The following is a 22,405-nucleotide window of genomic DNA, read 5'->3' on the forward strand; positions in this document are numbered from 1 at the left end:
GTTAATATTTCATCATTGATATATAAACTATCAGACTGCATGGTGGGTTTCAGTAGGCCTTTAAAGTCGAGCAAAGTGAGACAATCACGCAAATAAGTGAACCATAGCAGGTTTATTTTAGTTGAAAAAAAAAAGGTGACAGGCGGGCAGGCAGGCAGAGCTTACACATCAGCATCATCATCACAAGAAACATCTGTCTGCCGGCAGGCGTCATGTCAGACTATTTTCTCAACATCCACTTCATCCGAGAGTGAAATAAATTAAACGGCTGTGACGATACAAAACTATTTACATGTCACTATGACAAAGACTTGCACACGACCGCAATAAATAGAATTTACCCTTCCAGTATTGCGTATGAGGATTAAAGTCCAACATCAAGTCCTTCAAGCAGTAGAAAAAAAAAACCACACGGTGTAAACTCTTCTTCATGTTGAAGGAAGAATAAACGTAGCGCTGCAACAATGCTCTCCTTAAACCCCGTAAGTAATAAAACAAGCTAAGACCACTAAAATATGCTCCTTTCTATCCCTTCATTGAGTTGTAAACCTGCAAGAATATTCCTGAGAGTTGGCCCTATATTCTATTTTTTTTTTTTTTTTGGAACCTAGTTTTCCTCCTCCTTGCAACTCTCGTCCACATTCTCCAGCGAGTCGGCTCTCTGGATGGACAGTTCTGCTGGGTCCATCCGGGGCAGGGTGTTCTGGTCCGGGTACAACCAGGGCTTCTGGTCTGGAGAGTTCTGCTGCTTCCACTCGGGGTATTTCTGACCCGCCTTGTGCACGCACTTCAGCACCTAAAACAGGGAGAAGGGGGTTAGTCCGAGGGCTGGGAAGCTTTGGGCACCACACCCTTCCGTTCCATTCTTGGGGGGAGCGATTCTCCATTCAAAACTTTTTTATTAACTTTAAGTTTACTTGGAACATGCATTAATTAGGGGTACACAAAAATTTCGGTTCAGTACGTACCTCGGTTCAGAGGTCACGGTTCGGTTAATTTTCGGTACAATAAGACAAAAAAAAAAAATTTTTTTTGACTATTTATCTAACACATTTGCTAAATCTTCCACCAAAAATATTTTGATGTGAAGTAATCGGAAACTTGGATAGGTCAGTAATTCATAACAACGTTGATTTTGATGCAATATTATGTTTTGAGCTATGACAGTTTGAAAGAAAAAAAAAAGCTTTGTGTAATTACATTTAGCCTTTAAGCTTTTTAATTTCACTTTTGTGTATGTTTTTGTTGATTTTAATTGTATTTTTAGAATGTGCCATGGGCCTTTAAAACATTAGCTGCAGGCCGCAAATGGCACACTTTTGACACCCCTGCTATAGATATTAAAACATGTAATCAGAGCCTGGCGACGCATGCATGTTTACCATAACTCTCTCGGTCTGTCCGTCTCTCTCCCTCCCTCACGAATGCTGCTGTGTGCACAAATTGTCTTGTTTTGAACCCCTTCTTAACCTTGAACGTATATTGAAAATACACGCAACCCTAACTTCAAATGCCGGACATTTGAGGCATTTAAGAAACTCCACCCGGACAGCCCCGCAAAAGAGGAAGTATGGTCAGTCTATCACAGCCCAGCCGTTGCTAGCATGCCGTGTGTTGTTTTTTCTGATTGATTGAAACTTTTATTAGTAGCTTCCACAGTACAGTACGTATTCCGTACAATTGACCACTAAATGGTAACACCCCAATAAGTATTTCAACCTGTTTTAAATCGGGGTCCACGTAAATCAATTCATGGTGCCTCGTAGGGGTGCAACGAATCAAAAAACACTTTTAAATTGTTAAATTAAAATATATAAAATTTAGTTCAAGTGCATAAGGCACAATACCTTCTTTTTAACATAATTAATGAAAAACAATGCCACATAAAAAAGGATTTCTCCTTTCCTCCGCTGCTTGTGTCAGCACCTGCACAAGGTTCTCATCTCCCATACTTGCTGTGATGAAATGAGCGCTATATGGTCACATAGTTCCCCTGGACCTCCACCCTTCTGTCGGGAGCGCAACAGATGACGCTCGGGATAGTTCGTCCACAACTTTTTTCTTCTCTTGCTCATAAAAATCTGGCACAATCTTATCGAAGTTGGTGCGCGACGGGATGTCGTAATGTGGCTGAAGCACTTTCAGCATGTGTTTAAAACCCTCGTTTTGCACAACGGAGTTTGCACCAATACAAACACACCGATTAAATTGCACGGGGCGTTCAAGTTCCTCCGTTACTCCTTTCGCCATTACCACGCTGTGCGAACTTTTTTTTGGTGGGTTTTTTTCATAAATCAGACCGCGGATCACGTGTGTGCCGAACCGAAGATATTGATCCGAACGGATCAATGTTGATCCGTCGCACCACTAGTGCCTCTGTGTGCATTGTTTACACAACGTGCGCTACTTAATATGTCCTTGTCGTTCGGTACGCCTCCGAACCGAACCGAACCGAAACCCCCGTACCGAATCGGTTCAATACAAATACACGTACCGTTACACCCCTGGCATTAATACAACATGCTGCATCTCAATTTCCACTTTCTCTGTTCAACATGTTCGAAAAAGGAATAGGAAGAAGCAGAGCTTATATAATCAGATCCCTTTTCCTAGCAGTTGCAAACACTTTTGTGTAATAACATTAAACACTAAAAAAATGTAATGGGGCTGTTAACTCTGCCTCAGACCGCCGTAGTTATAAGATGGTGTCTGAATCCCTGAGTTTTAGGTGCAGCTGTACAAATGAGACACAGAGGTAGCCACAAACAGTAGCGTGTTTACATAAAAATGCTAACACTTAGCATGTGTGCTAAGTGTTAGCATAATAACAGTCAGCATGTGTCAAACACCAAGTTATACGACTCAAAGATGTATGTAGATATGCATTTACCATGAATTGATTAACGTGAACCCCGACTTAAACAAATTGACAAACTTATTCGGGCGTTAAACCATTTAGTGGTCAATTGTACGGAATATGTACTGTACTGTGCTATCTACTAATAAAAGTCTCAATCAATCAATCAATGACTGCGGAAATAGGAAAAAAAAGTGTAAAAATAGATGAAAAAGTTAGCAAGGCTAAGTTAGCTTGATAGCATGCTATTGTTTGCGTGCTAACAGTTAAGAAGTGTCACATACCAAGTTATATAACGGCAAGCTAAACGGTAGCAAAAAGAATTAGCATGCTAGCAAGCTAACGTGATAATGGATAGCTTGTGTTACATACCAAGTTTGGCTGTGGAAATAGGAAAAAAAAAGTATAAAAATAGATGAAAAAGTTAGCAGGGCTAAGTTAGCTTGTAGCATGCTATCGTTTGCATGCTAACAGTTGTATAGTGTCACGTACCAAGTTATATAACGCTAAGCCAAACGGTAGCAAAAAAAAGTTAGCATGCTAGCAAGCTAATGTGAGCATGATAATGGTTAGCTTGTGTCACATACCAAGCTATACGACTCTTAAGCTGTAAGGCTGCGGAAATAAGAAAAAAAAGTGTAAAAATAGATTAAAAAGTTAGCAAGGCTAAATTAGCTTGCTAGAATATTATTGTTTGCATGCTAACAGTTAAGAAGTGTCACATACCAAATTATATAACGCCAAGCCAAACGGTAAAAAAAGTAGCAAAAAAAGTTAGCAGGCCAGCAAGCTAACGTGAGCATGATAATGGTTAGCTTGTGTCATATATCAAGTTTGGCTGCGGATACCAAGTTATATAACGCCAAGCCAAACGGTAGCAAAAAAAATAATTGCATGCTAGCAAGCTAACGTGAGCATGCTAATGGTTAGCTTGTGTCATCTACCAAGTTATACGACTCTAAGATGTAAGGCTGCGGAAATAGGAAAAAAAGTGTAAAAATATATGGAAATGGTTAGCAAGGCTAAGTTAGCTTGCTAGAATGCTAACGTTTGCATTTCAATAGTTAAGAAGTGTCACATTCCAAGTTATATAACGCTAAGCCAAACGGTAGCAAAAAAAGTTAGCATGCTAGCAAGCTAATGTGAGCATGATGATGGCTAGCTTGTGTCACATACCAACCTATACGACTAAGCTGTAAGGCTGCGGAAATGGGAAAAAAAGTGTAAAAATATATGGAAAAGGGTAGCAAGGCTAAGGTAGCTTGCTAGCATGCTATTGTTTGCGTGCTAACAGTTAAGAAGTGTCACATACCAAGTTATATAACGGCAAGCTAAACGGTAGCAAAAATAATTAGCATACTAGCAAGCTAACGTGATAATGGATAGCTTGTGTTACATACCAAGTTTGGCTGTGGAAATAGGAAAAAAAAAGTATAAAAATAGATGAAAAAATTAGCAGGGCTAAGTTAGCTCGTAGCATGCTATCGTTTGCATGCTAACAGTTATGTAGTGTCACATACCAAGTTATATAACGCCAAGCCAAATGGTAGCAAAAAAAAGTTAGCATGCTAGCAAGCTAACGTGAGCATGATAAAAGTTAGCTTGTGTCACATACCAAGCTATACGACTCTAAGCTGTAAGGCTGCGGAAATAGGAAAAAAAGTGTAAAAATATATGGAAAAGGTTAGCAAGGCTAAGTTAGCTCGCTAGCATGCTATTGTTTGCGTGCTAACAGTTAAGAAGTGTCACATACCAAGTTATATAATGCTAATCCAAACGGTAAAAAAAGTTAGCATGCCAGCAAGCTAACGTGAGCATGATAATGGTTAGCTTGTGTAATATATCAAGTTTGGCTGCGGATACCAAGTTATATAACGCTAAGCCAAACGGTAGCAAAAAAAAAAATTGCATGTTAGCAAGCTAACGTGAGCATGCTAATGGTTAGCTTGTGTCATCTACCAAGGTATACGACTCTAAGGTGTAAGGCTGCGGAAATAGGAAAAAAAGTGTAAAAATATACGGAAAAGGTTGGCATGGCTAAGTTAGCTTGCTAGAATGCTAACGTTTGCATTTCAATAGTTAAGAAGTGTCACATACCAAGTTATATAACGCTAAGCCAAACGGTAGCAAAGAAAAGTTAGCATGCTAGCAAGCTAATGTGAGCATGATGATGGCTAGCTTGTGTCACATACCAAGCTATACGACTCTAAGCTGTAAGGCTGCGGAAATGGGAAAAAAAGTGTAAAAATATATGGAAAAGGGTAGTAAGGCTAAGTTAGCTTGCTAGCATGCTATTGTTTGCGTGCTAACAGTTAAGAAGTGTCACATACCAAGTTATATAACTCCAAGCTAAACGGTAGCAAAAAGAGTTAGCACGCTAGCAAGCTAACGTGATATAAGATAGCTTGTGTTACATACCAAGTTTGGCTGTGGAAATAGGAAAAAAAGTATAAAAATAGATGAAAAAGTTAGCAAGGCTAAGTTAGCTTGCTAGCATGCTATCGTTTGCATGCTAACAGTTATGTAGTGTCACATACCAAGTTATATAATGCTAAGCCAAATGGTAGCAAAAAAAAGTTAACATGCCAGCAAGCTTACGTGAGCATGATAATGGTTAGCTTGTGTCACATACCAAGTTATACTAAGGTATATGGCTGGGGAAATAAGAAAAATAGTGTAAAAATAGATGAAAAAGTTAGCAGGGCTAAGTTAGCTTGCTAGCATGCTATTGTTTGCGTGCTAACAGTTAAGAAGTGTCACATACCAAGTTATATAACGCCAAGCTAAACGGCAGCAAAAAGAGTTAGCATGCTAGCAAGCTAACGTGATAACGTGATAATGGTTAGCTTGTGTTACATACCAAGTTTGGCTGCGGAAATAGGAAAAAAAGTGTAAAAATATATGAAAAAGTTAACAAGGTAAGTTAGCTTGCTAGCATGCTATTTTTTGCATGATAACAGGTAAGAATTGTCAGATACCAAGTTATACAACGCCAAAACAAAAGGTAGCAAAAAAAATTGCATGCTAGCAAGCTAACATAAGCATGCTAATGGTTAGCTTATGTCACATACAAAGTTATAAGACTTTAAGGTGTATGTCTGCGGAAAAAGGAAAAAAAAGTGTACAAATAGATGAAAAGGTTAACAAGGCTAAGTTAGCTTGCTGTCATTTGCATGCTAACAGTTAAAAATTGTCACAAAGTAATATAACTCTGGCTGAGAAATTAGAGCAAAAAGTGTACATTTTTTTAAAAAAAGTTAGCACGTGAATTCTAGCATGCTAACGTTTGCATGCTAACAGTTAAGAAGAGTCACACAGCAGGTTAAGTAACTAGGGTAAACGGTAGCAAAGTTAGCTGAGAAAGCGAGCACTTTTTCTTGACAGCCCGAGTTAACAACGTAGTCCAGTAAAGTACTTTGCTAAAGTAGAGGACTCGGTTTGGCAAGTCAAAAGTGAGACGGATGTCCACAGAAGGGAAAGAATTCTGTTTGGCCACTTCCTGCTTGTTCCTGCTTGGCGGTGCACTGAACACATCAGCTGTAGAAATGTTAACTGCGGTCATTCAGTCTCGTCTTGGAGGAATAAACCATGCACACCTTTTTGTGTGTTAAACTGTACTTAGAGTCGTTTAGAATTGTTTTTGGAAACTGTGGACGTTGTGTCCTCCAGAACGAAGAGGAAAATAATTATTGGCGCAAAGTGGAAAAGCCAGCATCTGTGATGGTATGGGGGTGTGTTAGTGCCCAAGGCATGGGTAACTTACACATCTGTGAAGGCACCATTAATGCTGAAAGGTACATACAGGTTTTGGAACAACATATGTTGCCATCCAAGCAACGTTATCATGGACGCCCCTGCTTATTTCAGCAAGACAATGCCAAGCCACGTGTTACAACAGCGTGGCTTAGTAGTAAAAGAGTGCGGGTACTAGACTGGCCTGCCTGTAGTCCGGACCTGCCTCCCATTGAAAATGTGTGGCGCATTATGAAGCCTAAAATATGAGAAGGGAGACTGTTGAACAACTTAAGCTGTACATCAAACAAGAATGGGAAAGAATTCCACTTCAAAAATGTGTCTCCTCAGTTCCCAAACCATTACTGAGTGTTGTTAAAAGGAAAGGCCATGTAACACAGTGGTAAAATGCCCCTGTGACAACTTTCTTGCAATGTGTTGCTGCCGTTAAATTCTACGTTCATGATTATATGCAAAAAAAAATTAAGGTTCCTTGTTCAGACATGAAGTATCTTTTTCTTTGCAGTCTATTCAATTGAATATAAGTTGAACAGGATTTGCAAATCATTGTATTCTCTTTTTATTTACCATCTACACAACGTGACAACCTCTCTGCTTTTGTGTTTTGTACATTTTTGGGGTTTATTTCATCAGAAGAACTATTGTCAACACAACAGCACTTGCACACCGCCGCACACGTCCTCAGTAGCAAACATGGCGCCTGTTTAGTCGGCCAAACTCTCTTCAAACACCACTCTGCTACTTTGTTTAGAGAAGCAGTGCAGTCAGTGAATTCCTTCACGTTGGGAAGAAACAAGTTGGACAGAACTAAAAGCAGCAGAAGCTTCTCTCTGCCTGCCACACCCTCGCTGCCTGTGTGACATCTATTCTGACTGGACCGCGTGTGGCTTTTGTTTCCGCTTTGGAGTTATCTACAGCGCCCTGAAAAATGTTTGGAACTCAGGCTGGGCGATACATGACATGTACACAATATATAGAATATACTCGATATATAGAATATAGTCGCCATATGGAATATACTCCATATATGGAATATAGTCGATATATGGAATGTACTGGATATATGGAATATACTCAATAAATGAAATGTACTCAATATATAGAATATATGGAATATAGTCGATATATAGAATATATTCCATATATAGAATATAGTCCATATCTGGAATATACTGGATACATGGAATATACTCGATATATGGAATATACTCGATATGTGGAATGTAGTCAATATATGGAATGTAGTCGATAAATGGAATATACTGGATATATGGAATGTACTCGATATATGGAATATACTAGATATGTGGAATATACTGGATGTATGGAATGTAGTCGATATATGGAATGTAGTCTATATATGGAATATACTCGATATAAGGAATATACTCGATATATAGCATATACTCGATATATAGCATATACTCGATATATAGAATATACTCTTTATATAAAATATATTCTATATGGAATATACTCTATATATGGAATATACTCGATAAATGGAATATAGTCGGTATATAGAATATACTCAATATATGGAATTTTGTCGATATATGGAATATAGTCGATATAAGGAATATACTCGATATATGGAATATAGTCGATATATGGAATATAGTCGATGTATGGAATATAGTCGATGTATGGAATATAGTCGATGTATGGAATATAGTCGATGTATGGAATATAGTCGATGTATGGAATATAGTCGATATATGGAATATAGTCGATATATGGAATATAGTCAATATATGGAATATAGTCAATATATGGAATATAGTCAATATATGGAATATAGTCGATATATGGAATATAGTCGATATATAGAATGTACTCTTTATATGGAATAAACTTGATATATGGAATATTCTCGATATATGGAATATAGTCAATATAGGGAATACAGTCGATATATGGAATATAATCGATATGTAGAATATAGTCGATATATGGAATATACTCTATATATAATATACTCAATACTGTATATGGAATATAGTCGATGTATAGAATATAGTCGATGTATGGAATATAGTCAATATATGGAATATACTCGATATAGAATATATCGATATAAAGAATATAGTCGATATATAGAATATACTATATATATGGAATATAGTTGATATATGGAATATAGTCGAAATATAGAATATACGGAATATACTCGATATATAGAATATATCGATATAAAGAATATAGTCGATATATAGAATATACTATATATATGGAATATAGTTGATATATGGAATATAGTCGAAATATAGAATATACTGTATATATCGAATATAGCAGATATATGGAATATAGTCGATATAACGCGGGTTTGTCTCTGTGTGATATAGAAAATGACTATTTGGTGATATTTGAGTATACGTTCTCACGCAGTTGCTTTTAGCTGCTGGCATTACACTACAGGCTCTTCTCACTCTTTCTTGTCTCCTTCTCACAGAGACATAAAACAAGCGCACCTTCTTGCTTACGTCACATACTGTCGCGCGTGCAACGTCATACGCCCTCGCCGAGCAGAGAGCTGGCTGTGGTGCCAGCGGTGCAGTGCGAGTGGTAATACGAGAGAGAAGGTGCGAATCTGGTAACAAACGAAGGAAGAAGAATAAATTCCCAAGAAAAACAGCAGGGGGTCCATCGTCTGGCAGTGGTTTGGCTTCGAGCGGAAAGATGTTAAATAGACAACCAGAATATGTCAAGTATGCGGCAAAAGCGTTGCTACACAAAGTAGTATCATTGCTAATTTGTAGCATCATTTAAAAAGTCACCCGCTACAGAATGAAGAGTGCGTCAAACTCCGCAAGTAAACATCTCCGTTCAAAAATGCCCAAGCAACCATTTCCACATCTACACCGTATAAAATAGTCAACAGAAGGAGATAACGTCCGCAGAAACTTGATTTCCTATCATGCAGCTCATTTTTATTTGACACTTATTAAAATATCTTGCGTGACATCATGCACAAAAGTGCACTTTGTTTTAAACTATTGTAGTGGCGTTCTGTACAGAAAGTGCAATCTAATTTAGTGTTGTTTTGATATGTCATCTTAGTGACATCATGCACAAAAAGTGCACTTATAGCTTGTTTTAAAATGTCTCTGACAATCTTGCACTTTCTGTTTTGGATATTTTTGGTAAATTGACTTACAAACCCCGTTTCCATATGAGTTGGGAAATTGTGTTAGATGTAAATATAAACGGAATACAATGATTTGCAAATTATTTTCAACCCATATTCAGTTGAATGCACTACAAAGACAACATATTTGATGTTCAAACTCATAAACATTTTTATTGCAAATAATCATCAACTTTAGAATTTGATGCCAGCAACGAGTGACAAAGAAGTTGGGAAAGGTGGCAATAAATACTGATCAAGTTGAGGAATGCTCATCAAACACTTATTTGGAACATCCCACAGGTGTGCAGGCTAATTGGAAACGGGTGGGTGCATCTATAAACGCCGCCGGCTTCTCTGGGCCCGAGATCATCTAAGATGGACTGATGATGCAAAGGAGAAAAGTGTTCTGTGGTCTGACAAGTCCACATTTCAAATAGTTTTTGGAAATATTCGACATCGTGTCATCGGACCAAAGGGGAAGCAAACCATCCAGACTGTTATCGACGCAAAGTTCAAAATCCAGCATCTGTGATGGTATGGGGGTGCATTAGTGCCCAAGGCATGGGTAACTTACACATCTGTGAAGGCACCATTAATGCTGAAAGTTACATAAAATTTTGTAACAACATATGCTGCCATCTAAGCGCCGTCTTTTTCATGGACGCCCCTGCTTATTTCAGCAAGACAATGCCAAGCCACATTCAGCACGTGTTACAACAGCGTGGCTTCATAAAAAAAAAGAGTGCGGGTACTTTCCTAGCCCGCCTGCAGTCCAGACCTGTCTCCCATCGAAAATGTCTGGCGCATTATGAAGTAAAATACGACAGCGTAGACCCCGGACTGTTGAACGACTGAAGCGCTACATGAAACAAGAATGGGAAATAATTCCCCTTTCAAAGCTTCAACAATTAATTTCCTCAGTTCCCAAACGTTTATTGAGTGTTGTTAAAAGAAAAGGTGATGTACCACAGTGGTGAACATGCCCTTTCCCAACTACTTTGGCACGTGTTGCAGCCATGAAATTCTAAGTTAATTATTAATTGCAAAAAAAATATAAAGTTTCTGAGTTTGAACATCAAATATCTTGTCTTTGTAGTGCATTCTATTGAATATGGGTTGAAAATTATTTGCAAATCATTGTATTCCGTTTATATTTACATCTAACACAATTTCCCAACTCATATGGAAACGGGGTTTTTATGTGGTGTATCGTGACATGGCCTAAAAATATCGAGATATTAAAAAAAGGCCGTATCGCCCAGCCTTATTTGGAACAGGCTGAAATATTTTTAGGACCCTCGTCAAATGATTGGATTTGAGACTTTACAAGATCTTGTAGTGGACAGTGTTCTGTCCAACAGTTGGACGTTGACTTGACGAAACATAAGGTTATTTCACACGGATGTTGGCAGCTTTAAAGAATCTGACAATTTGGAGTTCTTGTCTTTAGGCGTGCTCAGAACGCGCCCCAGAAAAGACTAAGTAGTCTATTGTCTTGAAGGCGGCTCTTGGTCACGCCGTGGCAAACGTTTTCATGCCGCAGCCAGCGTGGAAACTGGGGGAACGAGTTCTGCCAGCCTTCAACAGCTCCTTTGTCAGCAAACCGTAAATGGGGTTTCTATGGCAACCATTGTCCCGTTTGACAAGCACGAACCCTCCAGCTTCTCGGGCGCAACATAAACAAGCCGGAATCCAGTCACGGCGACTTACCTTTGGTGCCAGAACTTGCGAGGCTTTGTTGACCACCCACTTTGGAAGGGAACCTGAGGAACGAGGTGTCAGGTGAAAATCTTCTGGGTAATAGCACGGCGACGACCTACTTTACCTTTGGGGTCGGCTTGCGAGAGGTAGGTGAAAGTGCAGCCGTTTGGCCCCGTGGACTTTATGTAATAGCCTGTGAGGATGGAAATGCCTCGGACCAGGTGGCTGCGTGGAGGCAACCTCTGGAATGGCATTGTGTCAGAGTTCAAAATGAGACTTCAAAGAAAAGAGAGGGTCTTTGGAGACGTACATGATGTTTGACGGAGAAGTTGATGATGATGTATTCGTCACCGGCCACTCGCCACGAGCGCAGCGTGACCACGTCCCGGTTCTTGATCGGAGGCGGGCAAGACCCTGCGGAGTGTTGGAGGGTTGTTGTCACCACAAACACCGCGGACACTTAATACGGGATGGAGGAGTCCTCCCTTCGCACAAATGTGTCTCACATGAGTAGTAGCCCAAGTCGGCGCAGTCGGACAGGCGGGCCACGTCGTAACTCTCCAACATGTTGGGGTCCCACTGCTTCCGGTACGTGCTGTCGTGCAGGACGTCGTACATGGTGGCGGCCGAGACGTCCTTGATGTTGATTTTACACTAAAGAAATGGGAGGACCTCATCAGCATTGGTTTCTAGACTTTTTGCTGCAGGAAATGATTATTTATTACTACTTATGGGTAATAGATTACTTTCACATGTGTACTCTTACGTTCAAATCTGAACACTGCACACTATATCTGATTATCCCGAGGCGTTCCCAGGCCAGCCGGGAGACATAGTCTTCCCAACGTGTCCTGGGTATTCCCCGTGGCCTCCTGCCGGTCGGACGTGCCCTAAACACCTCCCTAGGGAGGCGTTCGAAAGGCATCCTGAGCAAATACCCGAACCACCTCATCTGGCTCCTCTCCATGTGAAGGAGCAGCGGCTTTACTCTGAGTTCCTCCTGGATGACAGAGTTTCTCACCCTATCTCTAAGGGAGAGCCCCGCCACCCGGCGGAGGAAACTCATTTCGGCCGCTTGTACCCGTGATCTTATCCTTTCGGTCATAACCCAAAGCTCATGACCATAGGTGAGGTTGGGATTGTAGATCAACCGGTAAATTGAGAGCTTTGCCTTCCGTGCTCAGCTCCTTCTTCACCACGACGGATCGATACAGCGTCCGCATTACTGAAGACGCCACACCGGTCCACCTGTCGATCTCACAACCCACTTTTCCCTCACTCATGAACAAAACTCCGAGGGACTTGAACTCCTCCACTTGGGGCAGGGTCTCCTCCCTAACCCGGAGATGGCATTCCACCCTTTCCCGGGTGAGAACCATGGACTCGGACTTGGAGGTGCTGATTCTCATTCCAGTTGCTTCACACTCGGCTGTGAACCGATCCAGTGAGAGCTGAAGATCCTGGCCAGATGAAGCAATCAGGTCACATTATCTGCAAAAAGCAGAGACCTAATCCTGCGGCCACCAAACCGGATCCCCTCAACGCCTTGACTGCGCCTAGAAATTCTGTCCTTAAAAGTTATGAACAGAATCGGTGACAAAGGGCAGTCTTGGCGGAGTCCAACCCTCACTGGAAACGGGTCTGACTTACTGCGGACAATGCATACCAAGCTCTGACACTGATCATACAGGGAGGGGACCGCCACAATCATACTCTCTGAACACTCCCCGCAGGACTTCCCGGGAGACACGGTCGAATGCCTTCTCCAAGTCCACAAAGCACATGTAGACTGGTTGGGCAAACTCCCATGCACCCTCAAGAACCCTGCCGAGAGTATAGAGCTGGTCCACAGTTCCACGACCAGGACAAAAACCACACTGTTCCTCCTAATTTGAGGTTGGACTATCCGGCGTAGCCTCCTCTCCAGTACACCTGAATAGACCTTAGCGAGAAGGCTTAGGAGTTTGATCCCACGATAGTTGGGGGACACCCTCCGGTTCACCCTTCTTAAAGAGAGAAATCACCATACCAGTCTGCCAATCCAAATCTGATCATTTTGCCCTCAATTGACACAGATTGGATTTTTTTTTGCATTTGGGCCACATCAGGATTGAAATCAGATCCTTTCAAATGTGACTTTGGTCTAAAACACAACGTGACTCCTATAAGACTTTTACGTCATCTTCGGGCGAGCTACGTCATTCGTGTGTGAGGGGAAATACGCATCCTGCCAGTGGAAGTGAATATTTCATCACTACGTCCGGTTTGTGAGAGCAAAGTCATTTTTATTGTCTTGTCAGTAGTGTGCAAATAATAAACAATATCTAATTTATGGATATATATTTGGATTCTGAAGAAATAGCGATTGTTGAAGGACCGGAATTGACGCGGTGGTGTATTTGTTTACATGTTCCGTACATTGTGTCAGTTGTTTACGTAAGGGAGTTGAAAAATTAAGCATAGATCCTCAATGGTGTCCGTGTCTCCTCTACTTAACAGGCATAAAAATATTAGAACCATCCAAAAATATTACACACAAACAAAAATTCAATGGTTATATATATATATATATATATATAGGCCCTGCGATGAGGTTGCGACTTGTCCAGGGTGTACTCCGCCTTCCATCCGATTGTAGCTGAGATAGGCAACAGCGCCCCCCGCGACCCCAAAAGGGAATAAGCGGTAGTAAACGGATGGATATAGATATATATATCTCAAAATAATTTGTAAAAGTAGAAATACATTTGTTATATATATACACATATATATATACATACATACATATATTTTTTCCAAAAGGAACTCTCCTGAAGGAATCAATAAATTACTATCTATATATAAAATTATATATATTAATTATATATATCTATATATACATTTGTTTTATGAATAAAACTAACTTATTTCAATGTAAAAAAAAACAAAACACAAATTTTCAAGGTGTGGCGACTCGTTTTATTTTGTAGTAGTAATCGTAGTGACTTCCTTGTTCATTTACGGAATCCTGTCAACTTTCTTTTATTTTCATACATACATATTTACACATACACATACACATACATATATATATATATATATATATATATATATATATATATATATATACATACATATACACATACAGTGGGGCATAAAAGTATTTAGTCAGCCAGCGATTGTGCAAGTTCTCCCACCTAAAATGATGACAGAGGTCCGTAATTTTCATCATAGGTACACTTCAACTGTGAGAGACAGAATGTGAAAAAAATTCCAGGAATTCCACATTGTAGGAATTTTAGAGAATTTTTTTGTAAATTATGGTGGAAAATAAGTATTTGGTCAACCATTCAAAGCTCTCAATGATGGAAGGAGGTTTTGGCTCAAAATCTCACGATACATGGCCCCATTCATTTTTTCCTTAACACGGATCAATCGTCCTGTCCCCTTAGCAGAAAAACAGCCCCAAAGCATGATGTTTCCACCCCCATGCTTCACAGTAGGTATGGTGTTCTTGGGATGCAACTCAGTATTCTTCTTCCTCCAAACACGACAAGTTGAGTTTATACCAAAAAATTCTCTTTTGGTTTCATCTGACCACATGACATTCTCCCAATCCTCTGCTGTATCATCCATGTATCCATTTTGGTATAAACTTAACTCGTGGTGTTTGGAGGAAGAAAAATACTGAGTTGCATCCCAAGAACACCACACCTACTGTGAAGCATGGGGGTGGAAACATCATGCTTTGGGGCTGTTTTTCTGCTAAGGGGACAGGACGATTGATCCGTGTTAAGGAAAGAATGAATGGGGCCATGTATCGTGCGATTTTGAGCCAAAACCTCCTTCCATCAGTGAGAGCTTTGAATGGTTGACCAAATACTTATTTTCCACCATAATTTACAAATAAATTATTTAAAATTCCTACAATGTGAATTCCTGGATTTTTTTTCACATTCTGTCTCTCACAGTTGAAGTGTACCTATGATGAAAATTACAGACCTCTGTCATCATTTTAAGTGGGAGAACTTGCACAATCGCTGGCTGACTACATACTTTTTTGTCCCACTGTATGTATGTATGTATATATATATATATATATATATATATATATATATATATATATATATATATGTATGTTTTATAAATAAGACTAATATATTCCAATGTAAAAAAAATCACAAATTTTTAAGGTTTGGCGACTTATTTTATTTCGTACTAATAATAGTAGAGACTTCCTTGTTCATTCTTGTCAAATTTCTTTTATTTTCACTTCATCGAACTGCTCATGTAAGGAATGTTGGAGCCGGTGTGCGTTTCTATTGCAGTCTGATAAAGATCACATTTTACTTGCAGTGTAAACAGTCAGATGGAAAAACAAAAATCTGATTTGTGCCACTTTGGCCTGCAGTCATGGTTACTTCACTACTTAGTTGGCAAATATACGTGACTTACACTGCAGTTGACTATGTTTAAAAAAAATAAGCTCGGTTTCTTCCCACTCTTTTTTTGTTTGGACGTGAGAAAGTGAAAATATTTTGTATGTTGTGACTGTGTTCATGTTCCAAATATACTAATTACATTAAAGTAAAATAAAAGAAGGCGGCAACATTAGGTATCCACCCCATTTTTTCCCAGGACTATAAATAGTATCAATTGTCTGTAAAATTGTTATACGTACGCCTCTGTATCTTTATTAACATCGAATAAAAACAAAAAAATAAGGATAAATTAACTTGCAACAAAAAATAACCATGTTTATTTTTAGTTTGTAACAGAAAATATTTAAAATGCATCAATTTGCCTGAACAATAAATAAAATAAAATCCTAATTGAACCTTTATAAGCCAAAATAAATGTTAATAAATGTTTTTCAGGGTCTCGGCATCGCATCACTGTCATTATGTATGTCTAGTCTTAAAAATGTATATTTATCATGAAGAATCAATACATACAATGGATAGGAATATTGAACATATCCTATTTCTTTTTCAGAGTTAGAAGCAAAAACCAAATATATCCTGTTATGAAAAATGCTGGCGTGCATGAGGATGTATTCAATATGTTTATTTATATAGTAAATAATGTTCATAATAGATACAGCCTTGTTATGAAAGACACATGTCCACTGTAAAGGATATCAGGTGGTTATAATAAATATATTTATTTATATAGTAAATATTTGTCATTATTTTAAAACAGACCAATTATGAAGGAAACCTGTCTACTGTAAAGGATACTGACTCAGGAGGATATAATAAATATTTTTATTGATAAAATAAATATTTTCCTAAATGGTCCTGTTATGAAATAAACATGTCTACTGTAAAAGATCATGGCTATCAGCAGGATATAATACTTGCTTCTATTTATTCAATAAATATTTTCATAACAAATACAGCTCTGTTAGAAAAGGACATGTCTACTATTTTTTTCTCCATCCATTTATACCATAAGTATTTTCATAATATAGCCATGTTAGGAAAGAAACAGTATACTGGCTATCGGGAGGATATAATAAAAATATGATTTATTTATACAATAAATATTTCCATAATAAATATAGTGATGTTATAAAATACATGTCTACTGTAAAGGACACTGATTATTAGGAGGAGATTATATACATATATATATATATGTATATATACATACATACATACATGTATGTATATAAAATGTTTATTATTTTATTTGTTCATAATAAATACTCTTTCTAAAAATACTGTTACTCAATAATTCTGCCAATTTAACAAAACAGAACCAAAAAATCGAATTTCATCCAAAATGTCTTACCTTCATTCCACGTAAATTTTTCTACACAGGTGCTTTCTTACATTTAAACCCACACTTAACAAATGAGATTGATAAGACTTTTTTTTTAGTTGGTTATGGGTCTCTCAAAGCAGCATTTTTGTATTTAAATCATTAAATTTGTGAAAAATCATAAAAATATGTAATGAAATATAAAATGTCAATACATACATGTTTTTATTTAATACTAACATTTAGGTTGAGTATCATATTAGTTAGGATCAAACTCCAATGCAAAGCAGCATATTTTTGTCAATAAATCATCAAATTTTTCAAATAAAAAAATCATAAAAATATATAATGAAATGTAAAATGTCAATATATCCATGCATATATTTAATAGTAATATTTAGGTTGAGTATCATATTAGTTAGGATCAAACTCCAATGCAAAGCAGCATTTTTGTCAATAAATTATCAAATTTGTTAAATAAAAAAAATAATAAAAATATATAATGAAATGTAAAATCTTAATTTATGCATTTATATATTAAATACTAATATTTAGGTTAAGTATTATATTAGTTAGGATCAAATTCCAATGCAAAGCAGCATTTTTTGTCATTAAATCATCAAATTTTTCAAAATAAAAAATAATAAAAATATATAATGAAATGAAAATTTTCAATATATGCATGTATATATTTAATACTAATATTTATAATAGTTAGGTTAAAACTCCAATGCAAAGCAGCATCTTTTGTCAGTAAATCATCAAATTTGTAAAATAAAAAATTCATAAAAATATATAATTAAATGTAAAATGTCAATATATGCATTTATATATTCAATACTAATATTTAAGTTGAGTATCATATTAGTTAGGATCAAACGCCAATGCAAAGCAGCATTTTTGGGTCATTAAATCATCAAATTTGTAAAAATAAAAAATAATAAAAATATATAATGAAATGAAAAATGTCAATATACGCATTATATATTTAAAAGTACTGCGATGAGGTGGCGACTTGTCCAGGGTGTACACCGCCTTCCGCCCGATTGTAGCTGAGATAGGCACCAGCGACCCCAAAGGGAATAAGCGGTAGAAAATGGATGGATATTTAATAGTAATATTTAGGTTGAGTATCATATTAGTTACGATCAAACTCCAATGTAAAGCAGCAACTTTTGTCAATAAATCATCAAATTTGTCAAATAAAAAATCATAAAAATATATAATGAAATGTAAAATGTCAATATATGCATTTATATAATTAATTATAATATTTACAGTGGGGCAAAAAGTATTTAGTCAGCCAGCGATTGTGCAAGTTCTCCCACTTAAAATGATGACAGAGGTCTGTAATTTTCATCATAGGTACACTTCAACTGTGAGAGACAGAATGTGGAAAAAAATGAATAAATCCAGGAATTCAGATTGTAGGAATTTTAAAGAATTTATTTGTAAACTATGGTGGAAAATAAGTTTTTGGTCAATAAAAAAAAATTCAACTCAGTACTTTGTAATATAACCTTTGTTGGCAATTACAGAGGTTAAACAATTACTGTAGGTCTTTACCAGGTTTGCACACACAGTAGCTGGTATTTTAGCCCATTCTTCCATGCATATCTTCTCGAGAGCATTGATGTTTTGGTTTTGTCGCCGAGCAACACGGACTTTCAACTCCCTCTACAGATTTTCTAAGGGCTTGAGGTCTGGAGACTGGCTAGGCCTCTCCAGGACTTTTAAATGCTTCTTACGGAGCCACTCCTTCGTTGCCAAGGCCGTGTGTTTGGCATCATTGTCATGCTGGAAGACTCAGCCACGTTTCATCTTCAAAGCTCTCACTGATGGAAGGAGGTTTTGGCTCAAAATCTCACGATAAATGGCCCCATTCATTCTTTCCTTAACACGGATCAATCGTCCTGTCCCCTTAGCAGAAAAACAGCCCCAAAGCATGATGTTTCCACCCCCATGCTTCACAGTAGGTGTGGTGTTCTTGGGATGCAACTCCGTATTCTTCTTCCTCCAAACACGACGAGTTGAGTTTATACCAAAATGTTCTATTTTGGTTTCATCTGACCACATGACATTCTCCCAATCCTCTGCTGTATCATCCATGTGCTCTCTGGTAAACTTCAGACGGGCCTGGACATGCACTGGTTTAAGCAGGGGGACACGTCTGGCACTGCAGGATTTGATTCCCTGTCGGCGTAGTGTGTTACTGATGGTAACCTTTGTTACTTTGGTGCCAGCTCTTTGCAGGTCATTCATCAGGTCTCCCCGATTTTTGCTCAACGTTCTCATGATCATTTTGACTCCACGGGATGAGATCTTGCGTGGAGCCCCAGATCGAGGGAGATTATCAGTGGTCTTGTATGTCTTCCATTTTCTGGTAATTGCTCCCACAGTTGATTTTTTCACACCAAGTTGCTGGCCTATTGTAGATTCACTCTTCTCAGTCTGGTGCAGGTCTACAATTCCTTTCCTGGTGTCCTTCAACAGCTCTTTGGTTTTGGCCATAGTGGAGTTTGGAGTCTGACTGTTTGAGGCTGTGGACAGGTGTCTTTTATACAGATAACGAGTTCAAATCGGTTCCATTAATACAGGTAACGAGTGGAGGACAGAAGAGTTTCTTAAAAAAGAAGTTACAGGTCTGTGAGAGCCAGAGATCTTCCTTGTTTGAAGTGACCAAATACTTATTTTCCAGCATAATTTACAAATAAATTCTTCAAAATTCCTACAATGTAAAATCCTGGATTTTTTTTTCACATTCTGTCTCTCACAGTTGAAGTGTACCTATGATGAAAATTACAGACCTCTGTCATCATTTTAAGTGGGAGAACTTGCACAATCGCTGGCTGACTAAATACTTTTTTGCCCCACTGTATGTTGAGTATACTATTAGTTAGGATCAAACTCCAATGCAAAGCAGCATTTTTTGTCAATAAATCATCAAATTTGTCAAATAAAAAGTTCATAAAAATATATAATTGCATAAAAATATATAATTACATAAAATGTCAAAATATGCATGCATATATTTAATACTAATATTTAGGTTGAGTATCATATCAGGTAGGATCGAAGCAATGCAAAGCAGCATTTTTTGTCAATAAATAATCAGATTTGTTAAAATAAAAAATAATAAAAATATATAATGAAATGTAAAATGTCAATTTATACATGTGTATATTGAATAATAATAATATTTATGTTGAGTATCATATTAGTTAGGATCAAACTCCAATCCAAAGCAGCATGTTTTGTCAATAAATCATCAAATTTGTAAAAATAAAAAATATTAAAAATATATAATGAAATGTAAAATGTCAATTTATACATGTATATATTTAATAATAATAATATTTATGTTGAGTATCATATTAGTTAGGATCAAACTCCAATGCAAAGCAGCACTTTTTGTCAATAAATCCTAAAATGTGTCAAATTAAAAAAATCATAAAAATATATAATGAATTGTATAATTTCAATGTATGCATGTATTTATTTAATATTAATATTTTTGTTGAGTATAATACTAGTTAGGATCAAACTCCAATGCAAAGCAACAATTTTTTAAATCAGTAAATCATCAAATTTGTCACAAAAAAAATCATAAAAATATATGACATTTTAAAATGTCAATATATGCATGTATATATTTAATAATATTTATGTTGAATATAATACTAGTTAGGATCAAACTCCAGTGCATTATTTTGTCAATAAATCATCAAATATCATAAAAATATATACTGAAAATGTCAATATATGCATGTACATATTTAATAGAAATATTTAGGTTGAGTATCACATTAGTCGGGATCAAACTCCAATTGAATAGTCCGCACTGAGATTGATGACGTCAGACCCGAGAGTCGCCCAAAGTGGACTTACCTTGAGTTTGTGTACTTTGGCTGCGACCTGGTTCCCCTTGTCCGCGGCCTCGGACCACACTTGGCTGTCGTGGTTGTTGTACCTGAGCTGCCAGGAGTCCTGGGACAGGCACTGCCTCTTGAAGTCCAAGAAGGCGGCCTCGTCAGGTAAGATGCTGCCGGAGGAGGACATGGCGTCAAAAGAACACACACACTCGCTAAAACACGTTTCTTCTTGGCGGGTGCCGCAGGTGTGCTCAGGTGCGGGACCGGGTCGAGACTACAAGCTGCGTGGCGTGGCGGCGCCGGTTTAAGCCGGAGTCAGCGCCAAGGAACAAGTCCGGCAGCATTTTTGCACGATTCCTGCTGCTCACCTGCGTGTGACGTCACGGCACTGCCGGAAATTAGGTGCAGCGACGGGAAAGGGGCGGGGACAAAATACTACTTGGAGTCGCAGTGGTCCCCAACAACCGGGCCGCGGAAGAATTTTTTTATTAATTATTTTTTTTAATTAAAAAAAAAATATATATATGTATATATATATTATTATTATTTATTTTATTAAATCAACATAAAAAAACACAAGATACTCTTACAATTAGTGCACCAACACAAAACCCCTCCATTTTTCATGACAAAGAAAAAAAAAAAAAAAGAATCCCCCCCCCCCGCCGGACAAATTATCATGTTGCGGATTTATAAAAGCCCTTCTTTTTAAAAAACTGTTCAAAAACCCGGCTCGTTATTATAATAAGTATTCATTTTTCTATTAAGGAAACAATCACTAGTATCAGTTATATTAGGGCTTCTAAACATTTTTGACTTCGCTGACGTCACGATGCTGCCGGAAGTTAGGTGCAGCTACGGAAGTACAGTAGGAACAAAATACTACATGTTGTCCAAATTAGGGATTGATAGCTCTTTGAGGAGCCGTTCTTTTAAAATACCTTTTCAAAAACCTGGATCGTTATTATAATTATTATATACATTATTTTTCTTTTTATTAAGGAAACAATCACTAGTATCAGTTATATTACGGCTTCTAAACATTTTTGACTTCGGTGACGTCACGAGACTGTCGGAAGTTTGTTGCAGCTACGGAAATAGATAGAGGACAAAATACAAAATGTTGTCCAAATTACGGATTTATAGCTTTTTGAGGAGCCGTTCTTTTAAAATCACTGTTTAAAAACCCGTATCGTTCTCATAATTGTTATGTTTTTTTTATTAAGGAAACAATCACTAGTATCAGTTATATTAGGGCTTTTAAACATTTTTTACTTCATTGACGTCACGATACTACCGGAAGTTTGTTGCAGCTATGGGATAAGAGAAGGGACAAAATACTAC

At 37.5% G+C, this 22,405-nt stretch overlaps 1 protein-coding gene across 1 annotated transcript; it reads right to left on the bottom strand.

Moving 5' to 3' along the window:
• Positions 1–93: 93 nt before the first annotated feature.
• stard14 (START domain containing 14) lies at positions 94–21,417 on the bottom strand. Its single transcript, XM_061900291.1, has 6 exons — positions 21,078–21,417; positions 11,951–12,098; positions 11,755–11,858; positions 11,569–11,686; positions 11,454–11,506; positions 94–796 (listed from the first exon to the last, which is right to left on the bottom strand). Exons 1-6 carry the CDS (start codon positions 21,246–21,248, stop codon positions 608–610), a joined length of 783 nt encoding a protein of 260 aa, XP_061756275.1. The 5' UTR covers positions 21,249–21,417; the 3' UTR covers positions 94–607.
• Between the last annotated feature and the right edge of the window lie 988 nt (positions 21,418–22,405).

Source organism: Nerophis ophidion, linkage group LG05, assembly GCF_033978795.1.
Source record: "Nerophis ophidion isolate RoL-2023_Sa linkage group LG05, RoL_Noph_v1.0, whole genome shotgun sequence".
In the NCBI taxonomy this organism is placed as follows: domain Eukaryota; kingdom Metazoa; phylum Chordata; class Actinopteri; order Syngnathiformes; family Syngnathidae; genus Nerophis; species Nerophis ophidion.

What these genes read in the sequence shown, in the direction of transcription:
- stard14 (XM_061900291.1), bottom strand. Translation starts at nt 21,248, where the DNA reads ATGTCCTCCTCCGGCAGCATCTTACCTGACGAGGCCGCCTTCTTGGAC. An exon ending in CCAAAGTACACAAACTCAAG is followed by an intron (nt 12,099 to 21,077) that starts GTAAGTCCACTT and finishes CCATTTCTTTAG; the next exon opens with TGTAAAATCAACATCAAGGA. An exon ending in CGACTTGGGCTACTACTCAT is followed by an intron (nt 11,859 to 11,950) that starts GTGAGACACATT and finishes AACACTCCGCAG; the next exon opens with GGTCTTGCCCGCCTCCGATC.